This window comes from Notamacropus eugenii, chromosome 5 (genome assembly GCF_028372415.1).
Source record: "Notamacropus eugenii isolate mMacEug1 chromosome 5, mMacEug1.pri_v2, whole genome shotgun sequence".
NCBI lineage: Eukaryota > Metazoa > Chordata > Mammalia > Diprotodontia > Macropodidae > Notamacropus > Notamacropus eugenii.
The window spans coordinates 146,293,875-146,317,407 of NC_092876.1; the positions used below are offsets into that span (position 1 = coordinate 146,293,875).

Genomic DNA, 23,533 nt, shown 5'->3' on the forward strand with positions numbered 1-23,533 from the left:
GAAGGCCTAAAAGAAACTGACAATGGCATGGGTGGAGAGAGGTTGTGGTGGTAGAATCAACAACCTCTGACAACTGAATGGATATGTGTATCAAAAGATCAAAAATTTAGAGCTGGAAAGGACCTTAATGGTCATAAAACTCAATCTTCTCAGCTGAGTAAAATGAACCCCAGAGAGGTTAAGTGACTAGCTTGGGGTCACACAATTAGTACCTGATTTAAAGCTGGTCTTCCTGACTCCAAGTTCAACTTTCTTAACAATAATAACAAGCTGCCTCACATAATAAAAATATCTCATTTCACTCAACAGTTTTAATCTTTTACTCAAACCTAACAAGGTCTACATCAAAAATCTAAGTTTAATCTTTATTCTATGCTGCTTTCTAGTAAAATATTAAGTATAAGTAAAATATTAAATATTTTTCAAGCAGACAACAGTCAGAAAAAAAAGAAACAATGACAATGAATTATTATGAAGTGACTATAGTAAAGATAACTTCACACCTTCAGTTTTTTTAATTTCAATATTAAGGAAGAACAGATATTTCTTACTTGATTTCTTTCACAGGGACTTTCCTCTGGGAAAGTTGATGAACCATCCCTTTTTCTTCAGAGGGGAGCAAAATTAACAATGACTCACCACCTTCCTTATACCTGAACAGCCAGAAAAAAAGACAGAAAACAAAACAGAAAGAGAAACAAAACAGATTATTTCATTTCACTTTTTTATATGAAATCCAAACATTACTGAATATGTAATAAAGAATCAGAAGTCATTTTACCTAACAAATTTCCATACTCATTTTCAAAACATTTCTATTAGCAAAAGAAAGTCATGAAAGTCATCACCCTCTTCTTTCAGTCTGTAGTTAAGTCACAAATCTTGGTCACATTAATAAAAAAAAAAATTACTGAGAAACCACATGCTCAAAAATATCATTTATTCACTGAATAAATACCCAATGATTAAGAACCTACAGTGGGCAGGATCTTTTGCTAATCTCTGGAAGAAATAAAAAGATTTTTCTGGAGCTTATAGTCTAACATAGAGATAATTCTTAGCTCACCAGGGAGTCATGATAAAATAAGGCAGTAATTTTAAAAACCAAAGCCTAATTAACACCTTTGCTTCAATTCAAACATTTAAGTACTTACAACATGGAAGGCATTGTGAAAGGCAGTAAGAAAACAAAAGCAAAACAAGCCCTACCCTCCAAGAGCTACAACAATACCCACAGAGAAGTATAATAAAAAAATAAGGAGTGGATTTGGTAACAGGAGAGAGATCAATGTGCTCTAGGCAATTTGGGGAAGAAAGCACTAACAATTGCAGGAAAGGGAGCAAGGAAGAGAAAGGAGGATCAGGAAAGGCTTCCTAGAGAAGGTAGCATCCAAAACTGAAGGAAGATACATATTCTGAAATATTGAGATGAGGACAGTTTATATCCGAAGCATGAAAGACAACCTACACAAATACAAGGAAGCAGGAGATAATACAAGTTTGCAGAATAGCTAGTAATCTAGTTTGGCTAGAGGAGAGAATGTGACAGAAAAAAGGTTGAAATAAATCTGGAAAGGTAGACCTTTAAATGTCAGAATATGTCACTTAATCCTAAACGCTAACAAAGTTTTTTTGAGCAAAGTAGTGAGACAGACCTGAGTTGAAAGGTGATGGCAAGAAAACTCATAAGAGGCTATTACAATAGTCTAGGTAAAAGAGGATGATTTCCTGAAGTTAAGTATTGGTTGGATGGGAGGAGAAAAGCAAGACATATTGTAAAGTTAAAATCAATACGACTTGGCAACTGATTAGAAATGGAGGGGTTAAGGAGAGGGAAGAATCAAAGATGACAACAATGGTTACAGACCTGAGTGACTCAAAATGGTGATACCATCAACCAACAAATTAAGAAATTTCAATCAGGTATGGGAGGAATGTGATGAGCTCATTTGGGACATGATGACTTGAGATGTCAATAGCTCCAATCATCCAAGTGGAGATGTTCAACAAGTAGTTGGCGATACAGGACTGAAGATCACAAGCTCTCTATTGGCCTCAGAGAGGAGGTGGCAACTGAGTTTAGTCTTAAAGGAATAAAATGATTCTATGAATGCTGGTTTGCTTTCTGGTGTAAAGAATGGCTTGTGCAAAATAGATTGAGGCAAGAGATGAATGCTAAGTTTGGGAAAGAGCTAGTAAATCAATCTGGTTTAAAAACAGGGTTACTGAAGGAGAGTTGTGTGAAAGAAGGCTGAAAAGGTAGGCAAGATACGAATTGTTAAAGTTCTTAAAGGGCAAGGTAAAGAGTTTGCATTTTATCCTATAGGTAGTGGGGAGCTACTTAGGGAATGATTAAGACAACCTCCTAAAGAAAAGAGAAGGTAGATCTAACATACAATAAGAAAAGGTAGCTTGTCAAAAAAACAACAACAATTTATTCTCTAAAACAGAGAGGTTTAGATTAGGGAGAAAAAGAGTGAAAGATCTCAGGGCAAGTGGTATCAATTTTCTTAGTCAAATGGGATGAGATCTGACAGAAGAGGTATGTTATTAGAAGGATGAGGAGATAGGAGAAGATCTGAAACACCATGAGAGGGTCACAGAGAGTGAAAGATAAATAAAACGACTACTATACAACAGTGAAGGTCCAACTAAGGTCAGATAACATAAAATTATACTATGCGGAACTTCTTCCAGAAGTGTTTAGCAGCCTAGAAGAGCAGAGAATTTTGACGGTGTAGATGAACAAAGACTGAGGGTTGGCATGAATGGTAAATGGAAAAGAGGGTAAAAGATCTGTTAACAGAAGACAATGCATTGTTGAAATAGTTAATAACTGAAGAGACCAAACTAAACCCATAAAAGAGGCAATAAAGTAGGAGAAAAGAGTAACTTGAAGACCACAGGAGAATGAAGAATGGATTTATAAGAGACAGAGACACCAGACAGACAGACAGAAAAAGTAAGGGGAGAAGGGAAGAAGGTTATGATGAAAAAAGGGAATTTCAGGTTTCAAGATCTTGAGGCAGAACAGCTTTGTGTGAAGGTGAGGTCTAGAGAAAAGGTGTCAAATATGTGACCTGAGGGCTACATTTGGTCCTCCATACCACCAGGTGCCTGAACTGGATTAAAATTTAACAAAATAAATAAAAATGAAATAAAATACAGGTAATACTACATTTCAAAACTAAGTCAGCACGTGGCCCACAGGGATTCTTAAGTCCAGACTATTGGCCTCCATTACTATTTGAGTTTGACACCACTGAACTAGAGTATGGTAATCTATATGGGTAGCTATGGTCTGAGTGGATACACAGGTCATGGGAGTAGAAAAAGGGGATGAACTCTTAGAATACCAAGATATTTCATGTTGTCATTCACCAATGAGAGTACAAGTTAGGAAGAGGAGGCTACAGAATTGAACTCTGGGCCAGTTTCTGAAATAGTTAAAAAAAAAAAAAGTGAGTGACCTGAAGTCCAGTAGATGACAACAAAATCACCATAAATAACGATGAAAATGATTCACAATGTGTAATACTCTAAAGTTCAAAAACACCTTCCTCATAACAGCCCTGGGAGGTAGGTAGTACAAATATTATCTCAAATTTACATCTGATGAAACTGAGGTTCTGGAGTTAACATGACTTGTCAATAATTACTGAGCTAGTAAATATCTAAAACAGGATATGTTCTCCCATTACCTAATTTCAGTATTTCAAATGCTGAACAGTGAGGCTTGAGATAAAATGAACAACAAAGGAAAAGAGGATTCTGAGTAATTGCGTAAGAACATTCACATACCTTCCCCACATGTCTCACTTGATCCTACCAAGTAACTTGTTCAGAATTAAGTGTCAAAATGCAACTTTTTCTTAGTAAAGTTCTACATCAAAGCTAAGGCATTACTAAAGCCAAAATAAAGATGTAAACAGAAAAGATGGCTGCTGTCCTTTCTTGTTGCTCAGCTATGTCTCTATGGCAGGTAGGCAGTGCAGTGGATAGAGTGCACGGCCAAGAATAAGGAAGACACTTCCTGAATTCAAACCTGGCCTCAGACACTTAGTTGTGGGACCTTGAGCAAGTTAGTTTGCCTTAGTTTCCTCATCTGTAAAATGAGCTGGCAAAGGAAATGGCAAACCACTTTGGTATCTCTCCCCAAAAAACCACAAATGAAGTCATGGAGTGTCAGACATACTAAGAAACAACTAAATATCTACAGTTCTATGTTCTTTTGGGGAGCCTAGCCATCACGTAAAATATAACCTGCGGGGAGAACAAAGGCAAAGAACAAAGGCAACATCGGAAAGAAATGAATGAATCCTGCCAGAGCCAAATAAATAAGAAAATGGTAAAACTCCCACATACACACCCCCTCATCCTGTAACCCAATACTGAGAAAGCTGAGGTGACTGTTCATATGTTAAGTGCCTGGGAGTGAGGAAAATTCATGCTCTACAGCATGCTGGCTGCAATTAAAAAGTTATCTTTTCCAATTTCTGTCTATTACACATTTTGTTCAGCAGAAAAAAGGAAAAGATTATTTCACTCAATAAGCATTTATTCAGTGAAAACCATATGCATGATAGTTGAGCAAGTCTGTCACTAAGACTTGGTTTTATGGGAAAGAAATACATCTGATGATACTCAAAAACTTTAGCTCTGGGAAGGAAAAAAATATACCAGGTAATGAAATATGTTCTTTTACAGAATGTATCCCAAGGAAGGAAATTTTGATAGTTACTGCATTATCCAAAATATGGCATGTAAACTCATTCGGTAAAATTACTCCTATAACACAGGCCACATAACAACTTGGAAGAAAGGATGAGGAGAAACTCTGATACTTGCCCGTAAAATCTGCCAGTTCTCATCTTGACCTAACTGGCAAAAACTGATGTTTATTTGTTTTTGTTTTTAAACCAAAAGGGAGGGGAAAGTAGTAATCTAAAATGGCACAATCTCAAATTACAATGCTTCAATACACAACTAAGTTTTTTTTTTAATGTCTTTCCTCCTCATTGTGGAATTAGATTTTTAAAAATTACCCACTTCCATATGAATCAGTTCAATTTCTAGAAACCTGTATTATAAATGCCGTCTTTGCTACATTTCAAAAGGCTAAAAAGTGTTTCAGAATGTTTAATCTTTACTTACTACAAATTATTATGAGGTAAAACTATTTCTCTAAAACAAGAATTACATTATTTACATATGCAGGCCAACTATCAATATGTAAAGGCTTGGGACTAGAATGATGATAGGAAAGTTTCAGAAAACTGAGCATCCCTGGGGTCTAGGATTGAGGACAAAGAGGAAACAGGTTTAGAAGCCAACTGTCACTGCTGCTTCCCTCTTTAAAACCATTATAGTATGTACTGACTACATCACAATCTAAAAAAGCCTTCAAGGTAGCTACATTCAACCCCTAAAGAAAAATAAATTGGCTTTCAAAATTGAAAAGCCTTACTTACATACCTAAAATACAAGATTGGTTTTTAAAAAGCAGGAAAAATTAGGAAGGAGTGAGATCATGACTATCACACTATTCTTTCATGATAATTTACCCAAGCTTTAGAACATTGAAAGTTAGAAATAAGTAGTCTTTCAGGACTACAAAAAGGCATTAAATGTGGCTCAAGGCCTTGGCTTTACAAGATCTTTAAGTTCCTGACTGCTAAGTAAATAGAAGACGTAACATGTCATGCCTTCACATCACCAGACAACCCAGAAAGACTAGCTAGAATTATCATCACAAATGAGCACACCACTATTTAATCCTTTTGAAACTATGGTTCATTGAGGACAATGAAAGCTAGGGTAAAGTTAAAAGGGACTATCCATTCCAAATCACTCTAATGGTGGACTAAGGTACACTTTCCCACTAAAAATCTACTGAGGAAAGGTTGTTAAGAAATCACATCCCAACAAAATAATTCCTGAATACATCTGATCCTAAACAACAAAAGAGTGTTCTCCTCATTGGACAGATAAACATATAGAAACTCAGAGAAACTAAGAAACTTGATCATTATCACGCAGCTACCCAGTTATAGAGGCAGAATCTGAACTCAGATCTTTCCAAGTCCAGTACTCTTTATATCCAATAAAAATAGTCAATCAGCAGCTTATAGCTTACCTATTTCACATCTCCCCTAATGTTACCTTTAAAAAATTGTAAACCACATAGAAATCTCCCACATTGAGCATCCATAACTTCTTTTAAAATCTATATATTTAAATGGACTAATCAAAAGGAAAGAGTAATGAAAGGAAAATCTAAAATACTATTCTTCTCTCCATTATGATTCTTAGCACTGTTTGGAAAGAGTTCTATTACTTAAAAAAAACCTGAAAAGAATTTCTGAAAACAAGATGACCATCACTACTCACCCCTCTCCCTGCAGCTTTGCTGGCATTTTCAGTTGTCCTGAAAAGTTCTTATTAGGTGTTTCTATTTACAACCTTCCCATTTGAAATGTGGTGGAAAATACTGGGGAAAGCTTTCAACCATTCAATTCCAGGTCAGGAAAAAAATTAAACAGTCTGCAATGTACTCCCTTCTTATCTCTGCCTCCTGGAATTTCTGGTTTTCTTCAGATTCAGCTCAAGCAACTATATGAAGCTTTTCTTGATCCCTTTTCCAACTGCTGATAGTTTGTATTCTAAGATTACACTTTACCTACATTGTACCTATCTTACAAATGCATGTGTATGTAAATACACATACACATACACACACACACACACGCACACACACAGAGTATATAAGTCTTCATGAATTCAAATCTGGCCTCAGATGCTTACAGCTGTCTGACCCTAAGTAAGTCACTTAACCCTGTTTGCTTCAGTTTCATCATCTGTAAAATGATCTGGAAAAAGAAATGACAAACCACTCCAGTATCTTTGCCAAGAAAATCCCAAATGGGGCCAAAAAGAGCTGGATACTAATGGAACTAAAGAAAATACATATACAAACATACCTGCATACATATACACATACATGTTATCTACCCCTCTGAGGGTAAGGAACTATTTTGAGGGATTTTTGCATCCCTAGCTTTCAGCAGTGTCTGACACACAGTAAGCACTTAACAAAAGTTTGCTAACTGATGGACGTACTCATTTTGTACATATTCTGTATCTATTTTTATATGAACATGCTGTCTCTTCCATTAGAATAGAAGTTCTCTGAGGGCAGGCACTGTTTCATTTTTGTCTCTGTGCTTGGCATAGACATTTAATGTGTGTTGACTGAGCAACAAGATAGATACACTATGTTAAATGTTAAAGATACAAAGACTGGCCCTATAACCCCTGAAGGAGTTTACAATATTAGGAGGACAGACAGGTACACAAAGAACAATGAAACAGGATCAAGTAGGTAATTCCAAGGAGAAGGTATGAGCAAAGGAGTCAGGGGATTTTTGAAAAGAAAGAATTTTCAAGGTGGTGGGATGGAGGGACCTATTCTACAGCCTATCATGGAGGTCATATCTGAGGCGGAACCTGAAAAAAGTGATTTAGAGGTCATGGGGATAGTAGGAGAAAGCACCAGGTGAAGTTCCATTTCAGGAGCATGGATAATATAACCAAAGGAACACAGTCAGGAGAGAGAATGGAATAATGATGGAAGGCAAAGAATTTTATAATTTGGATAAATGGTAGAGAACTAAAAGGCATAAACAGAAGATCAGTGGGAAAGGAAGGTTAAAGTCAAGTTGTGGAGGATCTTAAAATGAAAGAAAAGAGGTTCACTTTATAGGCAATGAGGAGACACTGAAGATTTCCAATTGCAAATGTGACATGTTCACTCAAGCAGTAGAGTGGAAGATGAAAGCTGGTGTCACAGGGGATAAAGCACTAGGACTGAAGTCAAGAAATATGAGCTCAAATCTGGCCTCAGACACTTACCAGCTGTGTGCCCTTGAGCAGATCATTTAATGTGCTTGTCTCAGTTTCCTCAGCTGAAAAATAGGGATAATAATAGCAGCTACTTCCCATGGTTGTTGGGGGGATAAAATGAGATATTTGCAAAGTACTTTGCAAACCTAAAAGCATTATATAAATGCTGGCTATTATGATGATGCTGATTAACTGGAAGACATAGGCTGGAGGCAGTACAACTAGTTAGAAGGTTATTATTACAGCCTCAGTGAGAAGAAATGAGGGTAAAAGAGTCTGGTTACAGTGACAGCGGAGAGAAGGGTCCAGATACAAGAGATATTGCTCCCAATTCAAGCCTAACACAAATGGTGATAATATATGGCATTATCAACATTAAGGGAGCAGCACAACACACTCTGTATCATGTATCTATCTTCTTTCATTCCCGTCATCCCTTCTTTTCTTTTGCCAATCTCTTATTCCCTTTCTTTCTCCTATTTTTCCTTCTCCATGTCTTTAGGTCTTTCAAGGATAACTTGCTAGTCACAAGCACTACTCATTATCTCTAATAGTGCACAGGAATTAAGATGTTTGATAAGCCCAGATCTAACCTTTCACCCTGTCAGATTTACTTATCCAGCAAGAAAGAAGGAAAAGAAATACAAATCAGAGTCAGAGGGAAAGGAAAAACCATGAAGGAATAGAGACACTACGTTTGAGACCCCTCTTTCATCATGGAGATGGCTACAAAATAGACCTGGGAATACCCTAGCAATGGAGATAATTATTCTAAGGAAATGGGGTGCTTTGAGGCATGTTTTTGTGCTTTATGTCTCAAACATCCTAAACCAACCCAAAAACTGTTCCACTGAGAAGACACCTTGCCAACAAAGTAATTTGCTACCCAATATCTAAACAATATGAGCAAGAACAATTCTCTGCTCAACACTGACAAATGCAATAAGCTGTAAAATAACTGGGTTTTTTGGAGAAAGGAACCATGCTACCTAATATATGCTGAACAGAAGACTACCAGCATATTGATTAAGGACAGGGATTTACAGAGCTACTGTAGGGAGAGTGAGGGGGGAGGAAGGGAGGATTCATTAAACCTATCAACTCTGTTGCCAAAAAAGATTAAAAAATTTTAAATCCTATTTTTTTTAAGTAAGGGGGAAAAAACACAGACTGCAAACTTAAAAGGAAAAGGTAATGGGAATAGGACCTTTGCTGGGCAGTACCTAGCTTAACGTGCGTTTGTCCGTTGCTGAAGAAGACAATGCCATCAGAGAAATAATGACATGACTTACACTTGACTTTGTTTTGAGTGAGAGAGGGCTGTGCAGGTACCAGCCTCACTCCTCCTCCACAGCCATCTAAATCCAGTGACCAGATATTCATCAGAATGACTGGAGGTGACCCAGGATGAGGCAATTGGGGTGAGGCAATCAGGATGAGGCAGTGACTTGCCCAAGGTCACACAGCTAGTGAGGGTCAAGTGTCTAAGGTGAGATTTGAGCTCAGGTCTTCCTGACTCCTGCACTGGTGCTCTATCCACTGCACCACCTAGCTGCCTCAACCTAGCTTAATACATCCACAGTGGAGGAAAAACACTGTCTCTAAGGAAATGGTATGGGAAAGCACACATTTTTTTGGTATCTCTACTATTTTTTTCCAATTTTTTAACCTTTTTATTTAAAGTTTTGATTTCCATATTCTATCTCTTCCTCTTCCCTTTCTTTCCCCCTCCTTTCCGTCCTCCCTGAGATAGTGAGCCATCAAATATAGGTTATACAGGTACAATTATGTAAAACATTTCCATAATAGTCACTTTGTAAAAGAAGACTAGAATAAAAGAAAAAAGGAAAAATAGCATTCTTCAGTCTATTCAAATAATATCAGTTCTTTCTCTGGAGGGAGATAGTATACTTCATATCAGTCCTTTGGAATTGTCTTAGATCATTATATTACTGAAAACAGCTAAATCATTCACAGTTCTTCATTGAACAACATTGCTGTTACAGTGTACAACATTCTCCTGGTTCAGTTCACTTCATTATGCATCAGTTCATGTAAGTCCAAGATTTTCTGAAATCATCTTGCTTGTCATTTCTTATTGCACAATAATATTCCATTGCAATCATATGCCACAGCTTGTTTAGACATTCCCCAATTGATGTTCTTCATTGAACAGCATTGCTGTTACAGCGTACAACATTCTCCTGGTTCGGTTCACTTCATTATGCATCAGTTCATGTAAGTCCAAGATTTTCTGAAATCATCTTGCTTGTCATTTCTTATCGCACAATAATATTCCATTACAATCATATGCCACAGCTTGTTTAGACATTCCCCAACTGATGGGCATCCCACTGATTTCCAATTCTTAGCTACCACAAATTCTTGAGCTGCTGTAACTATATTGTACAAACAGATCTTTTTCCCTTTTTGTGTATGTCTTTGGGATATAGATCTAACAAGGAATTGCTGGATCAAAGATTATGCAGCTTTATAGCCCTTTGGGCATAATTTCAAATTGCTCTCCTGAATGGCTGGATCAGTTCACAACTCCACCAAAAGTGCATTTGTGTCCCGGTTTTCTCACTTCGCCTCCAATATCCAACATCTTCCTTTTTTTCATATTAGGGAAGGCACACACTAAAACTAAAGGGAGAGTTCAAATGGTTTGGTCTCCTAGTCAAAGGAAGCTGGATAATCAAGCTCAGGATACTAAGGGATAAACAATCAAAAGAAATATATTGTTCCTTCACTCAAAACAGCTTCCAAAATTTAAGGCATAAACATCTGATAAACTGTCATTTATCACCTCATTTATGACCAGATATCATTATCTGTGAATAAAAAAGATAGTCAAGGAAGGAAAAGTCTCTGGGGAAAGGAAAAGGCACTGGTAATCATCTAGAAAACAGCAGGCTGCATGGTACAGTGAAGAAAGTACAGAAGGTCTGAGTCCAAATGCCAACTCTGACCCTTATTTATCAGCTGTGTGACCCCAACTGAGGAAGTCACTTGACCTTCCCTAAAGCTCATGGCCTAGTCTGAAAAAGGGGGAAAATAATACTTGTAGTGAGGAGCTAATGAAATGATATACATAAAGTGATTTTGTAAACTTTATAGTGCCCTATAAATGTCAGTTACTGTAGTTACTATTAAAACAAAGAGAAACATGCATATTGGGATGTGTTTCTCAAATTTATCTTCAGTGAAAAATAATGATATCTGGTCATAAATGAGGTGATAAATGACATTTCTTTGACACATTAAGATTTACAAAACATATCAGATGCATTGTCTCATTTGATCTTTCCGGGAGGCATACAACAGGCTAGATTCCTATTCCTTACTCAATCCACTGAGCCCATCGGATGATCGCTCTCTGACATACACATAACCCCTTCTCACTTCCCAGTCTCAAAGATAAAATGGGAATATTGCAGAATTCCCCTCAGTTAGGGAAAAGGAGACAGTGAAATAAGAAGAAATGAGAGATGATGGAGTATCCAGATCCATGGTCTCTGAACTAAGAAAGGGCCCTAGAGACCAGAGTCTTACTCCCTCATTTTACCAAAAACTGAGGCACAGAAAGGTTAGGTGACTTGTCTAAGATCCCACAACTAATAAGCATCTGAAGTAGGATTTGAACCCAGGTCCTAATGATTCCAAGTCCAGCACTCAATACATGTGCAACCTCTAATGAGTAGCCGTGGCACTACTAATGACTCTAGACCTTTCAATATAAAAAAATGAACATTTTTATTTCAATGCTTAACCCTCAATGACTTTAACGCCATAAAAATAACTAGAGGCATTTTACATATCCCTTTAAGGTCTACTAAGCATTTTACATATATAATCTCATTTGACCCTCACAACCCTGAGAGGGAACTGCTATAGCTATTATCAGCCTCATTTTAACAGAGGAGTAAAATGAAACTGGGAAACGCTAAATAAGCATTTTGCATAGGATCACACAACTGGAAAGTGTCAAAGGTAGGTACAGCTTTCTGAAAACCATCCTTAATAAAACCAGGGCTGCAGTATTCACATTTCAAATATCTGCCATCCCCACAGCTACATGCTCCACTGTCCCCAAGTTTGGTTCTTGATCATTTTCATGTAAATTATAGGACTGACATTTGCCTTTTGAGGCTTTAAACAGACAGCAAGCGATAGCAAAATATCTTCTTTTGTACTCAGAGGAAAGTATGCCTCTGATGAACAAATAGCAGCCCATACAGGTTAGGTAGCAGAAGGAAAGGTATTTTATAAAGTTCATCCAAGCTAAAAGAACTAAAAAAAAAACTTCTATAGCAAATTTCCTATACTTCAATCAAGAAAACTCCTAGTGACCTTCAATAATAACATTGCTTTAGCAACTAAGTGCTTTACACTTTGATTACTCCAATTTACCAGCCAACTCAAGCTGCTGTTAAGATGTCCTTTCAGTATGTATGCCATAAAACACTTGTTAAATGTTTCCATCATGATTCTCTTCACAAGAAAACCCTGAACTTTTCACATCAGCTATCACATTCCAAAGGTTAAAATATTTTCAATCTTAACATGCTTGCCTCTTCAGGCCTAAACAATGTGTCATTAATTCTGAAATGATAAGGTCGAGCTTCTGCTGTCCCCTAGTGGAATCAATCATATTCTGCTTCCTGAAAGGGACAAATCTCACACATGAACACACCACCTACAGAATGTGGTACAGGATAAATCGATTATATGAAATTACTAAGAGACATAGAATAACTACAATAATGTTATTCTTTGCTACCCTCAAAACCCTAAAATCTAATCCTATTCAACTCTCCACCCCTACAAAAAAAAATAAAAATAAGACTACTTTATAAGACAGACTTTCTTATTTTCATTTAGTCATTTCCAAAAAATAACAGGGGATTGGTTTGATGGTTTTCCAAAATTATAGGCCTTATAAAGAAATAGTTGGAAGTTACAGAATGTATCATAATGTATCGTTAATTAAATCAGCTTCCAAAATCCTTGGCTCATTTATATGCAGCAAAGTGTTTCTAAGGAATTATTTTCTTTAGTTAGCTTTTGTACCTCCTTTTCCTTTTGATCTATTCTACTTTTCTAAGAGCTGTTTTCTTCAGTGGATTTTTTTTTTCACTTGGCCAACTGTATTTTTTAAGGAATTGTTTTCTTCAGTTTTTGTCTTTCCTCTTCTGAGCTCATTTCTTCTCCCAATTTTTCTTCTACCTTTCTTATTTGACTTTTTAAAATTCTTTTTGAGCCTGAGATCAATTCATCTTGCCCTCTGAGATTTCACACGCAGGCATTTGGACATTGTCTTCTTCTGAGTTTGTGTTTTAATCTTCCACCACCATAGTAGCTTTCTGTGGTCAAGGCTCTTTTTAGTTTCTTGCTCAATTTTCTTCCTGCTTTGTGGCTTTTAAAGGTGAGCTCTGCTCCTGGGACACAGAAGGTACTTCCCAACTTTCCTGGGATGGGGACCAAGGGCCTGGTCACTAGCTTTGCATATTGGGACCTCAGGTGCTGGCGGCTTGCTTACTGGGTTGAGGTAGCCCAGACAAGTCACCCCTGTTGCTGCCTGGGTTCCAGGGCTGGTAATTTGCTGTGGCTGGAGGATTCACAGCTGGCCTGAACCAGGATCAGTTGCTGATCTGTGCTGTGGTTAAGCACCTCCCACTGCCTTGCATGGACACTGCCTCTGCTCCCCTTTTACCTAAGTGAGACAGACCTTTCCTGCAGTCCTTCTAAGTTATCTTTTCATAGGTTTTGTCACTCCAAAATCTGGTTAGAGGCTTGATTTAACGTTATTTCTGAGGGAAACTGGGGAGAGCTCAGGAAATTTCCTGGCTTCTCTCTACCATCTTCAAGCAAAGTGTTTCTGCAAAACTCTTGGGGAAGTCACTTTGTTTGAAGGAATGTGAAAGCTTGTGAGAGACAGAAGCAATTTTCCATTTTTATTGTGATTTCACCAAGGTTAATAACTGTCTTCCTCAATTCTTCACTCTTCCTCATTCCCTCCACACTCCATTCTCAGTCCCAGAATGTCCAATTAGTTGATAAGTCTTATCATTTCTACCTCCACATCTCCAACCTCTGCCAGAAACTTAATTCATGCCTTCACCAAACTTACTGCACTCCCTTCCTAACTGGACCTCTGCCTCAAATCTCTCCCCATCTTCAAATAATCCTCAACATTCTCTCCTCATCTCCATCTCAGAATCCCTTCAAAACTTAGTTCAAGTATCATCTTCTTCCTATGAGGCACTGATTCCCTTCTGATTCCCTCCCAGCTGTTTGTGCCCTCCCCAAAAAAATTCCTTTTGTATATACCTATATGTACAAGCTCCTTGAGACACAAATTGTTTTAGCATTTGTCTTTGCATACACAGGGCCCAGAACCTGGCACAGGGCAGAAGCTTAATAAATGCCTATTGACTGACTAATTAGCACAACTGCCAAAATGATATTCCCATACTGCTTTTAATCACATCACAAAGACATAGAACTTCTTTGGCAATTAACTAATGTATCCCTTATGTTAATCTGCCTATAAACATCTGACCTATTAAATATGTAAAGTCCGTGAGGACCACAGATTAAGGCAAATCTTATCTTCCCCATATTCAGGATCCTATCTGTATTGCCATTCTTGCTCCATAACCAGGATATAGAAAAGAACATTTGATAGTATTTTAATAAATAAAGAACAAACAAATCAACAAACAACTCAATAATTTGCATCTCAAAGTTATTAAAAAATATAAAGATCCAAAAGGGAAACAAGCAATTCTCAAAACTTAAGCTATAATATGCTCCAAGTTCCACAAAGTGTTCAATTTAGACTTTATTTCCATGTATACTTCTTCTTATATTCATATATCATAATTCAATTCCAAAGGCAAATACAATTCAGAAACCTGGTTAATTACCACATAACAACACAGAATTTTAATTAGTTTCAAATTTTAATTTATTCAATTCAATTATGCACTCTTATGGTGCAATAAACTTTCTAATTATCTTTAAGCTCATTAATGACAACTTTTAAACAGCAATTTGGCTGGTTTTTATTAAAATTTCAAAGAAAGAATAGGCATCATATATGCTAACACTTTCCCATGAACGTACAACTAAAAGAGTCAATTCAGAATAATTTAAATTAATTAATAAGGATCAAACACACCCATGCTTTAAAAATTAATGGCCACATTAGAAACTGCATTAACACTTTTCTTTACATTTTCAATCTCTAGATCTAGTGATATTCTGTTCCAACTCCTCTTCATCTCTTCAGCCATCAATACAAAGCTCAATATACAAAGATTTGCAATTATATTTCTGGGAGGCAAAAATTTGGCAGATTTATAGCACCTATGGTATGCTATAGAAGCTTTAAAAAATGTTTGTTGAAGAGATTTTAATTAACCCTTTATGAACTCTATCCTCATGCCATTAAGTTTCCAACAACATCCATCTGTCATCAGGAATGAATATGCACATAGAAAGGAACCATTTTGCCCTTTTAACCACTACCCCACTACATCTCAGAGTCCAGCAGGCACCTCTGCTAAGTGTAACAATTATATATGAGATGTAAATGAATCAAAAAATAGGTGGGGGGAAAAAAGAAATGGACACACACTGACATTCTACTACCATGATGGAGAAGCAAAAGGAGGAAAGAGCAAAATGGAAAGCAGTTAGAGCCAGAAAAGACTCTAAAAAGGTACGCTGGGTTCGAGTGTACCTCTGACATGCTAGTTGTAGACGCTTGAGCCAATTCCTTAAGTCTCAAGGGACAAGGAAAGTTTCTAAGACTAAGAAATACAGAGTAAAGTCCAATCTGCATCAGAATCTCCTCAACAGGAGTTCTATCTACTAATAAAATCACAGGAAATTGATGATGATGATGTCGCCATCATGACTACTACACATTTATACAGCTCTTTAAAGCTTTCAAGGCGCTTTATCCATAATGGCCCTAAACTTCCAAAGCACTTCAGTTTTTCCCCCTCCAACAACATTTCTTATAGTCTGCTTCTTATCACAATCATTTGTATACCTTTCATCTCACTTCCTAAATGTACGGTACTTGAACACAGAAACTGTTCTTTTCATCTTTGTTTCTCCCACAGCACCTGGCAGAAGGTCTTACTCCTAGCAGGCACTCAGTAAATGTCCACTAAAACGAACTGCCAGAAACATTCCATTATAGAAGAGAATGCCTCACGCTGTGAAGAGCTGACACTGATATGATTCTGAATCTCGACACCACGGTGAGTGTGAACAACAGAACTTAGAAATAGCAAGTATCAACTAACTGAAAGAAAGATAAAGCTGTGACTGCATCAAGCCTATCTACAGGGCAAGCAGGGATCCTTCACTGGGCAGAAGCTCATGAGAGATGATCTATAAAAGTCAAGTATTCTAAGTTATTAACATCTTTGAGTAAGAACCAGAAAACTTTTTTAGCTAGAGAACTAGGAAGTTGAAGATTAATTCTAAATGTTAGCTATGCAACTGTTTTCAATTAAGTGATGCTTAAATGTATTAAAAACTAGTTATAATGTGATATGTTACTGATCAGAATTGATTTAAGTAAAAAAAAAAAAAAGCAAACACTTCAAACCCACCAATGCATTCCTACCTGCCCTTACTCTTCTCCACAGGGACATGATTTAGCCTCCTGAGTCTTCATTAGATACAGAAATAACACTGAAAATTTGGGATTAACCAAATCAAGAAGCTGTTAAGAAACAGGCCTATTATTCCCAATGGTCTTCTAAGGCAAAATGCCTTCCACATCCAGAGAAAGATCTATGGAATTCAATCGCAGAATGTAGCAGATCATTTTTGTGTGTGTGTATTGTGTTTTGGTTTGTTAGATGATTTCTCCCATTCATTTTAATTCTTCTACACAGCATGACTACAGTGAAAGTGTATTTAATAGGAATGTATGTGTAGAACCTATATAGAATTGTATGCCATCTCTGGGAGAAGGGGGAAGGTAGGGAAGAGGGAAGGAAAAATAATAATCAACACTGAACAATGAAAATAAATAAAATTAATTAAAAAAATAAACAGGCCTATTCTTCTACCTATGTGCTACTCTGCATAGAGAAAAGAATCCAAGAACTAGAGGAGATTTCAAAGATCTGCTACTCCAATTCTCTTGTGCAACAAACTCCCTTTATGATATCTCCAACAAGCAGTCACTAGAGCTTTGATGGGAAGATACCAGTTAAAAGAAGAGTTCTATTCTCATGAGACACCCCATTCCAGACAGGGAGCTCTCTAATGAATTAGAAGTAGTTCCTTATATTAAGACAGAAATCTCCTGTCTCCTTATAACTTAAACTCAATAGTTCTCATTCCTTCCATGTCTAAGCAGAATACATCTAAACCTTCTTCTAGTTCAGCCAACGCAGTCCTCAGATAAAGGCAGTGACATGTGTCTTCTAAGACTTCTTTCTCTAGAATGAATGTATCCATTCAACAAGCAATCAAGTACTCACTATGCACAAAGCACTAGGCTGGACTCCAGGAATATAAAGATAAAAGAAAGAGAGTTCCTGCACTCAAGGAACAATTCAATAGGGGAAGACAGAGAAAAAGATAAAATACCATTCACAGATTACACAGGAAATAGCCTGAAATTTCTCATTATACTTGAATGTGCTTCAACTCTATGGATTTCAGCAACATGATTATGTTGCCTTCTCACTTTAAAACCTCCCCCAGCACTTAGGACTTTGGAATGAAATGTAACTCCTCCATGCAGGCACCCTTCTCCTTTGGTGAGTTGAATTCAGGGCCTTGCATTTTGGGCACAGGCTGAGACCAGCAATGCTTCATTCCTTTCCAAGCTATACTTCTGCTATCTCCCTCTATTAGAATCTAAATTCCTTAATGGAAGAGACCATCATTCTTTTTGCTTATAGCTTTATCCTCAGTGATTAGCACACTGTCTGTTCTACAGTAAGTACTTGTTGCCTACCTCTATCCTCCTTTGGGCACATGACAATATGTCAAAATTCCTTCTAAAACATCATGTCTACAACTGAACACAATACTCCTAATAACTGAACAGCACAGAATAAAAGGGACATGTTATTGCCTTTGTTTTGGGAATCAATGTAACATTAGGAATATGATAAAGTTCTTGTATTCATACAATCTGTAAATTTTTTAAAAATTTTATAGAAACCTTTACTAAAACAAGATAATTTTGCCTATATGCCTATTACTAACACAAGAAAATAACAGTTCTCCCATCTCCAAAAAAGATTTCTTTTAAAACTCATCAATCATTGTAAGAAACTAGAAATGAAATAGGTTGGCTAAGTAAATTGTGCCATATGAATGCAATAGATTGTCACCGCACCAAACAGTGCATATGAGGAATTTGGAGAAATAAAGATTTGCATGAACTGATGCAGACTGAAGAAAGCATAACCAAGAAAACAACATGTGTGATAACCACAACTGAACAGAAAGAAAAACCAAGAAAATAATATGCTTAATGCCTTTAACAGTCTGAACTAACATTACATGAAATGATCAATTAAATGTACTTCTCTTTCAGAAGCAGGGGGAAGGACCTAAGAGCTGAGAACACAACTCATGAGTTGTATTCTTGAGAATACAGTCAGATGTGGTCAACTGTGACAGTTGGTTTTACTTAACTATTTCTTTGTTACAAAAAAAAGGATTTTGTTAAAGGGTTTGAATTACTATATTGGAAACTGTCTCTGAGACTTCTATTAAATACAGCAGTTAATAGGATCAATTAATAAGTGTTACTTCTTCCACAGAAATTTAATGAACTGCTGCCATGACACATATGTGACATATAAACCTAATATTACACGTATTTTTTTTCTCATTTTACTGTGAAAATCCTGAATCACAATGGTTGGGTAATTAAATCCCACCCTATGGTATAGATCATAAATTAATTCTCCAAGCAAATCAATTTATCTGCTGCATTGTTGTGTATAGAGTTTTGTCGCTGCGATGGATTTGGCTTTTTGGTGTCTGAATAAAGGTTCTGCCTTTCATGTGAAAAGTCTGTGCTATTTCTCGATTCAGAACTGTGCCGGTAGGCACTGCAAACATCACACTGGCGATACAATTGCCTTACTAAAAACACTCATTTTCCTGACTAGAGAATGATGATTTCCCCAGAAATCTAATTCTTACTTTATCCACATAAAATATAATAGCTAAATATGTGAAATAAACAATGGCAAGAAAAAAGGCATGTACAATTTAGTGATTCTTAATTAAGATTCATCCAATAATTATCTTTTTTTAATACAGTATGTTTCTTAACCTGTTATAAAATTATCCCATCCCTCACAGGCAAAATGAATGATTTAAATAAGAAAATACTGGTTATAAACACTAAGAAATTAAAGTTCACATTTGAAGATGGATAGGGATAATTTCCAACAATCAAAATGACTTTTGGAAAAGATGAAACAGGATAAGAATTTGAAAATGAATAAGCAAATCTAGTTTTAAAAATTAGAAAATACTTTTTTCAAATCTCAATACTTGACAAAAAAAATATCTTTAAAAGGCAATGTAGTATAATGGATAGAGAGCTGGCCTTCAAATCAGAATGATAGAAGCAGGGGCCTCTGACTATGTGAGGGAGTTGACCAAAGTCACATTTCTGTACCCCAGAAAATTCTCTAAGACCACAAGTGGGAGAGAAGATACTGATCTGCTTTAGTATGTAGGAGTTTCCTCACCTAGAATTGCCTACTTAATGAAATCACAGGTCCAGATTAGTAAAATTCACTATAAATAGGTCAAGGTTATGGCTTTCAAGAGTAAAATACCAATATTTTTTTTTTTTGTGAAATCAGGAAGGCCTTTATTAATCTTTACTTCCATTCTCCCTGAATGGATGGGTAGCCTCCTCCAGTAAGGTTACAGGAAGACTATGAACACATGCAGAAAGATGGGGGCTTCTTATACTGTTTTCTAAACTTTGGATCTCCCACGATGCTGTCCCTTGGCCATGTGATTCCATGTTCTCCTCTGTGTTAGGCCCTTCCTCAAACAGTTCCTTGGGCCTGCCCATTAGTTTCTGACCTTTAATCTGTCCATGTTAGGTCACAACACTTTATCACCTAGGAACGTGAACAACAGAACTCCCTTACTTTCCACAAAATCCCCCCTCTTTCTTTATTAAAATTTCTGTTTCCACACCTAAACCCAATCAATAAATACCTCCTCACATTCTTTCCCCTATGAATTCTTTCCTTCATCTATCTCCCTTTATATGAATACGAGAAGGGAACGAAGTTGACCGATGCAATGACAAATTACAAGGGGACAGTCCCCTTGTTACAAGCACAGATACAGAGATTCAAAAGGAAAAGGTAGATCAATGAATTGTCCACTCAGAGGTTCCATCTTATATAGCAGTCTGGGGAGAAACATCATCTGATGCAGTTTTCTGGTCTGGATGCTACTTCAGGCCATCTTCGGCACAGCATCTCTGCTTCTTCTTCCCTTTATCTTCTTGTAGAAATCCAGATGTCCATTCTCCTACAAAACTGACCTTAACATCATTTTAGATGACCATTCCTAAGCTTTATACACTTATCACTCTTACAAAATCAAAACTGGAACTTTGGTCAATTTTCATGTTTAAGAAATTCACATCAGAACCCAGATTTTATATTTTACATTAATTCACTATTCACTCAAAATACTAATCTAATGAGACAAGAAAACCTCTTTCAACATATGGTCACCACCACTGTGGCTACTGATGATATCAAAAACTTTGTAAAAATATGCTAGACATGGGATCATAACTTTAGAATTAGAAGAAACCTGAGAGGCCATGAAATCTAACCACTTCATTTTACAGTAGTGAATTGCCTAATGTCAACAGCTGTTGTCCTTCATGCTCAAAAGAGAACTAAAATGATATCACTATGTCACACAAGCAAATCCAAAGTTCTTCAGAGAGAACTTGAGGATGTCCTTCAGCATTGACTGATGACACTCTGTTGAGAACACTATGGAAGTGTTCAACCCACCTCTGCAGGATCATGTCCTTATCACTAATCAATGTGGCTCCATCACTACTAAGTGATTGAGATGTACCATTGGTCTCTGGCCCACAAAGAGCCTTCAAGTCATCATAAAACTGCTTTGGATTGTTAAAATCAGCACCTGTCTTCTTACTGAGCCAAGAATCCTGCATCTCTCTAAGTTTTGTTCACACTTTGCTTGCACTTTCCTTTTGTTGGTATTAAATACTTCTTAAAAGTGAATGAATTATCCTGCTGGTAAATAGCGTGGAGTTCTCGTTTTTCATATAACAGCTCCTGAATTTGCCCATCACTTTCATCAAACCAATCTTGACATTTGCAAATGTTCTGGCCCTGATGAGCACGCCAAGTCTCTGAAAGCTGCCCACTCCTTTTCTGCTCCACAGTAGCCTACCGTGTGTTGGCTCAGTTTTTCCTCCAAGTTAACAACAAACCCCTCCACACAAAGAAGCACTCTAATCTGTTGACATTAAGTCTTTTTCATGGTACTGTGCATGATTTTGCAGAGAAGACATTTAATTCATACCAACACAGCAACAAAAACAAGCATTTGCTATACTGAATCCTTGCACATTTCTGTAAGTTGACTTGGAGAAAGTAGAAAAGAAACTATGAGATTTCATGAATGTTTGTGAGCAACATAATTATGTTTTAAAAAATAAATTGGGGGCAGAGCCAAGATGGTGGAGTAGAAGCAGAGACTTACTAGAGCTCTTCTACCAAGCCCAGCCAAATACCGGTAAAAATGACTCTGAAACAAATTCTGGAGCTGCAGAACCCACAGAATGATAGAGTGAAGCTAATCTCCAGCCCAAGACAGCCTGGAAGGTCAATGGGAAGCATCTATTGTACCACACTGGGAGTATAGTGTAGTCCAGTGTAGGTCACACTAGCACAGATGGGATCTGAGCAGACCTGTGAGGGGACTCAATCTCTGGCACCTATGGCAATTTCCAGATTTCACAACCTCAACATGCCAAGGAGAAATTGGAAGGTCAGCGGAAAAAGCCTGTTGGACCTGTAAGAAAGAGCAGAGTGGTCCAGTCCTAGCCCCAGGGCAACAGAGGAGGTGGAGGAGCCGGCAGCAGCCACAACAGGAGTAGAGGCAGTGGCTGCTTCTGGAGCTCCAGGTCTCTAGAGAGTGAGGGGATTGAGTGACTAACAATATACTCCCACTGGAAGCAGAGAACTACCTTGACAAAGCTCAAAAGTCAAGTAAATGGCTGGGGAAATGAGCAAAAACCAGAAAAAGAATCAGACTATAGAATTTTACTGTGGTGACAGGGAAGACCAAAATATACAAACAGAAAAAAACAATAAAATCAAAGTTCCTACATCTAAAGCCTCCAAGAAAAATGTGAATGGTCTCAGGCCATGGAAGAGCTCAAAAAGGATTTTGAAAATCAAGTAAGAGCAAAATTGGAAAGAGAAACGAGAGTGATGCAAGAAAATCATGAAAAACAAGTCAACTGTTTGCTACAGGGCAGCCAAAAAATGCTGAAGAAAATTACACCTTAAAAATAGACTAACTCAAATGGCCAAAGAGATCCAAAAAGCCAATAAAGAGAAGAATACTTTAGAGAAAGCAGGATTGGCCAGATGGAAAAGAAGGTCCAAAAGCTCAGTGAAGAAAATAATTCCATAAAGATTAGATTGGAGCAGATGGAAGCTAATGACTCTATGAAAAATCAAGAAATTATAAAACAAAACCAAAGGAACGAAAATATAGCAAACAATGTGAAATATTTCATTGGAAAAACGACTGATCTGGAAAAAAGATCCAGGAGAGATAATTTAAAAATTACTGAAACTATCTGAAAGTCACGATCAAAAAAGAACCTAGACATCATCTTCCGAGAAATTATCAAGGAAAACTGCCCTGATATTCTACAACTAGAGGGTAAAAATGGATACTGAAAGTGTCTACTGTTTGCCTCCTCAAAGAGATCCCAAAAGGAAAACTCCTAGCAATATTCCAGAGCTCCCAGGTCAAGGAGAAAATATTACAAGCATCCATAAAGAAATAATTCAGGGATTGTGGAAACACAATCAGGATAACACAAGATCTAGCAGTTTCTACGTTAAGGGATCAGAGGGCTTAGAATATGATATTTCAAAGGTCAAAGGAGCTAGGATTAAAACCAAATCACCGATCCAGCAAAACTGAGTATAATACTTCCAGGGAAAAACTTTCTATTCAATGAAATAGAGGATTTTCAAGCATTCTTGATGAAAAGACCAGAGCTGAGTAGAAAATTTGACTTTCAAACACAAGAATCAAGAGAAGCATGGAAAGAGAAATCATAAGGGACTTAAGTTAAACTGTCTACATTTCCTACAGGAAAAGATAATATCTGTAACTCTTGAGACTTCTCTCAGTATTAGGGTAGTTGGAGTGATTATATACATATATATATATATATATATATATATATATATATATATATATATATATATATATATAGACTGAGGGCACAACATAAATTGAATATGAAGGGATGATATCTAAAAAAATGAAATTAAAGGGTAAGAGAGGAATATACTGGGAG

At 37.0% G+C, this 23,533-nt stretch overlaps 1 protein-coding gene across 1 annotated transcript in view; it reads right to left on the reverse strand.

Annotated features, from left to right (window-relative positions):
* Positions 1 to 23,533, reverse strand: part of DDX10 (DEAD-box helicase 10) — a 323,965-nt gene that overhangs the window by 258,710 nt on the left and 41,722 nt on the right. The window contains exon 10 of the mRNA XM_072611177.1: positions 552 to 653. Within this exon, the coding sequence (XP_072467278.1) occupies positions 552 to 653 (102 nt within the window). The remainder of the gene's footprint in view (positions 1 to 551; positions 654 to 23,533) is intronic.